Here is an 8,871-nt window from a genome sequence, read left to right on the forward strand (position 1 = left end):
ATTGTTATAAACAAAAATTGTTAAAATAATAAGAAAAATCTAAATGTTTTTATATAAATATATTAAATACTAAACATGACTTATGCAAAGTTTCATTGAGATTCACCATTAATTTATAACAAATAAATTTTATTTATTTACTAAACAATTAATGTCTGCATCTCAAGATAACTTTACAAAAATATTGTTGAATATTGTTGAATTCCTAGAGTATTTATATAAAAAAATTGAGATTTTTATCATTATTTTATAATACATTTTCATATATTTATATTAGAGTACAAATTTAAAAAATATAACTACTTATTTAAATAACTTTTGATCCAGATGGTCAATTGTTTCTATTTTTTTGTATTATTATTAAATGAAATTTAGAATAGTCTGTAATTTTTTCAAGTAGTTCTTAACATATTGCATTTGCCTTACAACCTCCTTAATTGTAATTCTTCAGTAGAATCTAAATAGCGTTTTCCACTGGGAAAACTGGTGCAGCACTAGCGCCGTGCTAGGTTTAGATGAAAACTGCACTAGTGCAGTAATAATGCAGGTTTAGTGCGGTTCAATGGAACATATCATTAGACATCCATTTTATTCAACCCTAAAAATATATAATATACAAATATGTTAAAACTTAAATTACTTATTTTAAAATATTTTGGTTTATTTATTTATTTAAAACATTTTTTTAAATTAAATTTTTACATTTAAAGAATTTTAAACATCAAAATGTCATTGCATATTATTAGAAACATTGAAACTAAACAATGTCATTGTTATAACATTAATTACAATAATGTAATATCATATCATAACATAATATCATACCTTAGCACGAACACAACCTCAATTTCAACTTACACTGGTCTCCACTGACTTCAAAGACAGTGCAGCAAAAGTTGAACTCAGTGCAAGTTTTTTGCACCAGTTTTATCAATAGGTCTGTTTTCTGTGGCTGAACTAGTGTACACTTTTGGAACTTAAAGTGAGAAAGATATACGTTTGATATTTGTTTAAAGCGAGAAAGAGAGTTCTAGAACAGTCTAGTGCAGGAACAGAAAACAGACCAAATGGAACATTAAACACTAGTTTTCACAGTGGAACAACACATTTGTACTCAGTGCACATCAGTGTTGCACCAGTTTTCCCAGTGAAAAACACTATAAATGTGCGTCCAATAATATTAAAGAATATCTTAAGCCTATTCTACAGTGTGCTCTTTGTTTCCTGTTTCTTGTCTTTTACCTCTTGCTTTTTTTCCCTTTGCAACCGTTTTATCGACAATTGTATTTGCTACGTGGTTATTGTTTCTTCCGATGTTCGTTAACTTTATCTCGGCGACATAAAACAAAAAGCCGGATAAGAAACAAAAAGACAAGATGTAAAAAATAGCAGAAAACAGAAAACAAAAAGCACATTGTAGAATAGGTTTTACGATTTGTATTTACGATGCTAAAAATGGCTGCATTCAACAGAGAAAGCAGCTTTGCAACTGTTGTAAAACTTTTCAATATGATTGGTTTATATATATTTAGATCCATAAGGAACCAAAAACCAGAACTAATCGTATTGAAAAGGCTTGTTCTTTTTAGCTGGATACTTACCATGGAATGTCGAAATAAATTCCAATCGGAATTATTCAATTATTCCTTAGATTTTTATTAAGCCGTAATCACACTAGCGATTGGCGATTGTGATTGACGATTGAGGATTACTTTTCAACCAATCGGAGCAAAGAAATCGATGACTTTCAGGCTCTGATTGGTTGAAAAGTAATCCTCAATCGTCAATCACAATCGCCAATCGCTAGTGTGATTACGGCTTTACGGCTTTAGGCCTGTTCTTCTTGGCTGAACTGGTGCAAAAGTTCAGCCAAAAAGAACAGGCCCAATAAAAATCTAAGGAATAATTGAATAATTTCGATCGGAATCTATTCCAACTTGTTCCACTGAACTTCTTGCACGGTTCATCTTTTTTCCTTTTCTCTCCACGTTGGAGAGAAAAAGAGAAAAGATGAATCGTGCAAGAACTTTAGCTGAAAGAAACAGACCTAAGGCCACTATTCACAGTCAGATGTTATATTCAAGACCATCTTACGAAGTGACGAACCAGTCAAAGAACCTTAAGATATTACTTAGGAAAGTCTTGAAATAAGAACGGACTATGAATACCGCCCTAAGAATTTTACAACAGTTACAAAGCTGTTTTCTCTGCTGAACACAGCCGCTCTGTCCGAGATCTCGAATGGAGAAAGAATTGATCAATTGCATTGGACATATCGAATCGTTCGAATGTGATTTGATTCTTTCCCTCGATCTCGGATCGATTTCTTTGCAAAAATTTCAAAGCTGCTTTTTCTACCGAACGCAGCCATTTTTAGTTGCACTCTATTTTTTGCACTCGGAAGATTCGTTTGGACGACAAAAAAAAGTGGAAAAGAGAAAAAAAAAATTGCAAAGGAAAAGTGCACACGGCGCAGCTACAAAGAGCAGAGACCATATGCATCCCGGCTGTTACCATGGCGAGTTCGCGCGCAAGGACAAACATTTCGAAATCAGACTCGAAGTGCGCGCAGCAGCAGGCGCAGGCGTAGCGCGAGAAAGATAATAATGTACGTGCGGACGCGCGCGGGAGGCGGAAGAAGGGCAGAGAGAAGGAACGAGAACGAAAGGAAAAAGGAGGAAGAAAAGCGGAGGAGCGCGAACGTGGAATGACGGGAAACTTCACTCAGCGCGTTGCATAGCGGCATTAGCGGCATTGGGAAACGGGGAGGGAACGAGCAGGAACGAAGGAGGGGGAACGTTAGAGACAGCAATGGCCGCTCCCGCGCGTATAAACATGTAGAATGACAGACCGTGACGATTTCGCAGGTCCGTCGGGATCGAGCGGCCGTCCCGGGGTCCCCGGGGAAGCGAAGACGCTCGCGCGGTTGGGCTCGACGGCAAACGCCGGGCCCAGACGCCATCCGTTCCGTTCGGGAGGCGAAATCGACGCGTTCGTCCCCGGATCCGGCCGGTCACCGTCTTGTCAACGTATGCCGCCATATTGGTTCGCGGGAATCGCCACTCGCCAGGTACGGCGCGGCGCACGTAAAGTAAAGTAAGGGGACGCACGGCGGCGTAGCACGAGTACACTCAGGGAATCAACTCACCCGTATTGTATACGTGTAGCTCGTCGACGATACCCTCATTCCCACCGCCGAAAACGACCATGAGATCCTTAATGGCGACCGCCCGGTGGCCATGCCTGGGTCGCGGCTGGGGCCCGGGCGGATTCGCGATCCGCTTCCACTTTAGCATGGGTGCCGCCATGATGACCGTCGATCACATCATTTTTTCATACCGTGCGGTCGTACAACACCACTAGCACTATTAACGTCGTTTTCCTCGTAGTTTCAGTTACTTGTCGTTAGCTGCCACTCGGCTACTCTTTGCGCGACGCTCGAAGGATTTCCACGGGCGTCCCCCCTTTTATCACAGAAACCGCAGCCCGTAGTTTCGTCTGCGTGACTGCACTGAAAGTAATCGTCGACGGCTTCCGACGACAACAGTAATGCTCGAGAATCAACCAGAATTTTCGTAAAACTTACACCACTTCCTCGAGCCGTTCGAGTCGCGCCGCTCTCGACGCTGCACGTCCCGATTCTAACCTCACTGAAAGTGCCGTTTCACAGCGCGACCTCCTCCCGTGCGCACTCGTATTCGCTCTCGACGTTTCGAACACCGTGCCGAGACGTCCGAACGTCCGGCGATCGGCTGTTTCACTCGTTCGTTGGCGCGCGCTCGTGGCTTGCGTCCACCGCACTTGCAATCGGTGACAAAAGCCGCAGGTCGCGAACCAATTCTAGGGGCGCCGAGACTCGCCGCTTCGAGAACAGTATACGTCCCAACGGCGCGCAACACGTACACACGTACGGAAGAGATGACGCGCACCGTGTGTGTGCTTCGACGCACAAGTATTCGTGTGCGTCCGTATTTACGTATACGCGGTGTTTACGGCCGTCGACAACGTGGAACGCTAGAGTGACGACTCGGCGGCGCACCGCGACCCGGGCGGATACGTGGTTGCGACGCAAGATCCGCTCTTATCGCGAGTATCGAAATTCTCGAGACAATCGAGAACAGTCGAGAACAATCGGCGAGATTCTCGAGAATAATCGGTGGTGGCGGCGGCGTCGTTGTCGTCGATCCCGGTGAGCCCGAGAGCGTTCTGTGTGCGCGCGCGCACCGATTTTCGCTCTCACTCTCGCCAACTCTCGCCTCTTCACCCGCTGCCACCGCTACTGTACCCTCTCGCGGTGAAACCTGCGTCAAAACGAACGAAAAACGGCGCGGCAAGATATCACTATAGGACGATCGAGCAACACTGAGCAAAGCGATGCGTATCCGCGAGCCGATGTTCTTGACGAGCGTAGACGCGATTATCGATCACCGGCGACGAGCGATTCCGTCGTACTTATCGGGAAAACTGCCGGAATATTCGGTAGCTCGATGGCGCGCACGAGCGGCCTTCGCGGACCTCGTCCACCATTGCACACAACGCGTCGGTGACGAGCAGTAACAAGCGCATTGCCAACTGACGCCGTTATGCAGAATAGTGCAGGGCACTGTAGGGAAACGCTGCGTCCGAGCGATTCGATTTTCGAGGTTGCTTTCATGATCGATCCTTGTTTCGATTTTGTCCAATTTGAAGGTAAAAATTTGTCACTAGTGTAAGGATAAAAACCAACCAATCAAGAGGCCTGTTCTTTTTGGCTGAACTTTTGTACCAGTTCATCTTTCTTCCTTTTCTCTCCAGGAGTAAAGAAGAGGAAAAAAGATGAACTAGTGCAAAAGTTCAGCCAAAAAGAACAGGCCTATCGGTTTAAAAAATTATGAAAATTGTCCAGAAAATTACTAAGAACCCTACGCAGAATGAAAGAAATATTAGAAATAACAACAAATATTAGATATTAGAGTAATAAAAAATTAAGAATGAAGATTGAACCGTTACGTTTAATGTTTAATTTTATATTTCTAATTTTTTGCGTCTCTAATATTTAATATTTATTTCCTTGTGCGCAGAGCTCTTCAAAACATTTTAATGTACACACCTAATAAAATTATTGTATATGAAGATATTATTTAATTGCAAATTATTTCTGGAATAAAGGCTTTCTAAAGAAATTCTAAATTTTATATAGATAATTAATCAATTTTTTACGTTGATAGATTAGAAATTGTAAATAAAATTTTACACAAAGTAACACAAGCTTTGTTCCAATTCTTTAGATTTTGATTTTATATATTATACAGGGTGTTCCATAATTCATCCGATAACGCTCGTGGGCAGATAGAGCGGACTAAACTGAGTCGAAAAGTCCTCTACATTTTACAATTTTCGCAGTTAACAAGATATTTTTACTAAAAATCGCTGAACATTGATTTTCAATAATTTTTTACTCAAATACTATTAATTTTACAGAAAAGCAAGAAACAAAAATTGTTTATTTTCTTCTCATAAAATTCTGAAAATTTTTTCAGAATTTTTTAATACCGTATTTTCTCATGTCGATAAAAATAAGAAAATGCAGTACTAAAAAGTTGGTAAAAAATTCTGAAAAAATTCTTAGAGTTCTGTGAGAAGAAAATAAGTAATTTTTGTCTCTTGCTGTTTTACTGTAAAGTTGATAGTATTTGAGAAAAAAATTATTGAAGACCAATATTCGACAATTTTTAGAAATTAACATCTTGTTAACTATTGCGAAAATTGCAAAATAGTAGAGAACTTTTCGATTCAATTTAGTCCGCTCTACCTGCCCACGAGCGTTGTCGAATGAATTACACCCTGTACATACCTATAAGGAATTTATCGTAACTCGATAATACAATAGGAATTTGTAAGATTTTATTCGTAAACATTGTACTCTTTTTACATAAATATTTTAATTTTCTTATAAATTATCCTAAGTTGAGATATCTATCTCTAATAATGCATTATACTTTTATGTCCACTTTAAACAAATATTATAAAGCAAAATAATGCTGTAAATTAAAATAGAACTAGAAGTATACAAAAGAAATTGTCACATTCAATTATATAATAGACAATACTTAGAAGTATGTTCAAGATTCAAATCTTACGGAGTGCTAAAGTACAACTACTTTTGTTAAAGCTGGAAATATTTCTTGCTTCTCTTTTGATCTCTAATTTGAAATTATTAAAATTGTGTATCTTACAATTAAGGAAATCTGTAGATTTCTTGAGAGGAATAATCTTTCAACATTCCTCTGATTGAATAAAAATTCATAAATTGATAACAATATAAATGTTAATGTTCTTTGCCTATCAATGCGACTTCGCATATTCTGCACACTGTATCTTTGAACTGTGGACTATAGCTAGCACCACATAAGGGGCATTTTACTTCCGGTTTTCCTTTATAAATGGGTGTGAAGGTGCTTGCGCACAACGAGAATGGATTGTGCTCGTCATACACTAATTTATGCTCGTCAACAGAATTCTTGTCACAAGACTGAAAAAAGAACATTAAATTTTTCATTTATAGCAATTAATTATTTATATAAATATAATATTAATTTATGATAAAAAATAAAATTACCTGTAACAAAGCTCGCATTCTTTGTGCAAGTTCTGGATTTGGTCCAAGCTCGAGTAATCTTCTCGCGAACGAAGCGGCGGGTTTGAAATTTTTTAGTTTGTAGAACAAACTCACAGCTACATGAAGAGTAAGAATCTGATGTACAGGTTGTAAATTACAATGCGTAAAATAAGCTGCCATTTCGCAAATCCTTTTTTGTTCTGCTAATGTGGCTTTTGGCAGACTTTTACGCTCAGTTTCCATCTTTAAGCCTAAGATGTACTCGCGACAAATCTGAATCAGCTGTTGAGCTTCTGCAATATCTTGCTTAGTATCGACAACGAGTAACGGTACACTTAACAAGATACTCTGCAACTTTTCTATCGCCCTGGCAAACTTGCCACTGGTCGTCAACTGATAACACACTTGAAGACGTTGAACTAATTCAGTAAGATGCAATCCCACCGCAGGTAAACCTGTTTTAGACGTGGTATCTTTCCAGTTAGTATCCTTCCAATTTCTTTGAGGATATCCATATAATGATGGTATACTAGGTAAACAAGCATAGGATGTTCTGGAGCGAGAGTACGTATTTAAGAATAGAGATTGATAAGGTCCAAACTCCACAACTCCAACTTGATTATTTAATAGTCTGAAAGCGGATTCAAACGATCCAGCCAATATATGATCAACTACCAATTTAGAATTATTAACCCAATGTTGTGGTGGTGAAACTCCTTTAGTAGGTAGACATTTATAATTATTGCTTTCGTCGGAAGTCGCTGCAGCTTCAAGTTCTGGTGGAAGATCGACATCCTCGACATCCCAACCAGGATTTTCTTCACTTTCTGGCACAATTTCCGCATCTACGCCTTCTTCGTCATCTATACCGAGTTCCTCGTCATTGCCCCATCCTTCAGGGGTTGCTTCTCCGTTGTCTTCTAGAGCGAGAGCAGCAGCCACTTGAGTCCTGCTGCGGGACATCATTGCGCCTTCGAAAAAGCCTTTAGAAACAGTCAACAATGGCCAGTTGTTCTCAGCTTGTTGAATAGGTACAGGTGGACGAAGATATGTGGCACCTTTCTCCAGTGCAGAAAGTTCCTCGCTCATCGATTCATACTCGCCGTCATCGTCTTCATTTGATATTCCGTGAATTTTCTCAGTAACGTATGCCAATGATGCTTGACCAGAATTCTGTGAAATTTATACATAATTTTTATGCAATGTTGTAAAACATACTTATTTATATATTTTAATTGTAATTAATAATCGCTATCAATGAAGAGTTTTGTTCTCATTATATACACATTATATATACATGGTATCTGATAATTAATGATAAAACTGTCGGATAGCGGTAGAATGGACTAAACTGAGTCGAAAAGTTCTCTACCATTTTACAATTTTTGCAATAGTTAACAAGATATTAATTAAAATATTAAATAAGCGGCTCAGATAATACAAATTAAAAACCAAAATTCAGGAGCTACGAGCCAAATTGATATATTTGTCGTAATACAACAGAAAATAATGTACAACGGCGATGTAATTAAGCCATGCTAAAATTATCGTATAATAACTTAAGAACCATTCCATAATAAAGTTACCAAAAATAAAATTAAGACCACATGTTAGAATTTGTGTACAATTTTAAACACTATTACTAATAATAAATGGTTCTGTCAATAAAATAAATAACACATATTATATATATATATATGGGGCATTCTTTCTCAATCGGACACCCCCCTCTGCCCAGAATTCATATGAACCCAAAAAATTTTTTCAGGGCTGAAAATTTAGCTAAACATGTCTACTTTTATTTGCCGTGTGGCCCCTTTCAAAATTCAAAATGGCGGCGCGTCCACACTCCAAAATACAGGAAAACTATTTTATATTTTTCCTATTATGTGCAAAAAAAGTATTACAGCGTATATTAAAAAATTATTTTTGTTACGAAAATTGGTAATTAGTTTACCCACTTTAAATTTATTTAATACAATTTTGGGAATTCAAGATGGCGTTTCCAAAATGGCGGACCAAAATAAAAAATTCGCCTGTTTCGGGTGAAACTCGGTACTTGGAGGTTTTCGAGGTCGCTGATTACGAATCTCGGGTGCATCTCGGGTAATGCAAATGCCGGCGGTAGCCGATTTTGTACGTAGAAACGATGCATAAAGTTTTCGGTCATTATTTGTAGTTAGAGATTGAAATTTTGTTATTTCGATAAATTTTTTATTATAAATTTCATTAGGATCAAGTGATATTACGCTTTTTGGTCGGTTATATTGGGT

At 38.5% G+C, this 8,871-nt stretch overlaps 2 protein-coding genes across 4 annotated transcripts in view; both read right to left on the reverse strand.

The window, feature by feature from the left end:
* Positions 1-4,519, reverse strand: part of Hcf (Host cell factor) — a 14,709-nt gene extending 10,190 nt beyond the window's left edge. For all 3 annotated transcript variants that reach the window (XM_018507361.1, XM_018507360.1, XM_018507359.1), the window contains exon 1: positions 3,149-4,519. In XM_018507361.1, the coding sequence (XP_018362863.1) occupies positions 3,149-3,308 (160 nt within the window). In that variant the 5' untranslated portion in view covers positions 3,309-4,519. The remainder of the gene's footprint in view (positions 1-3,148) is intronic.
* A 1,471-nt stretch (positions 4,520-5,990) lies between these two features.
* alphaCOP (coatomer subunit alpha) overlaps positions 5,991-8,871 on the reverse strand; it is a 13,043-nt gene continuing 10,162 nt past the window's right edge. The window contains exons 5-6 of the mRNA XM_018507362.1: positions 6,599-7,771; positions 5,991-6,511 (exon numbers count right to left, since the gene is read on the reverse strand). Of these exons, the coding sequence (XP_018362864.1) occupies positions 6,308-6,511; positions 6,599-7,771 (1,377 nt within the window). The 3' untranslated portion in view covers positions 5,991-6,307. The remainder of the gene's footprint in view (positions 6,512-6,598; positions 7,772-8,871) is intronic.

Source organism: Trachymyrmex cornetzi, unplaced genomic scaffold (genome assembly GCF_001594075.2).
Source record: "Trachymyrmex cornetzi isolate Tcor2-1 unplaced genomic scaffold, Tcor1.1 scaffold237, whole genome shotgun sequence".
In the NCBI taxonomy this organism is placed as follows: Eukaryota; Metazoa; Arthropoda; class Insecta; order Hymenoptera; family Formicidae; genus Trachymyrmex; species Trachymyrmex cornetzi.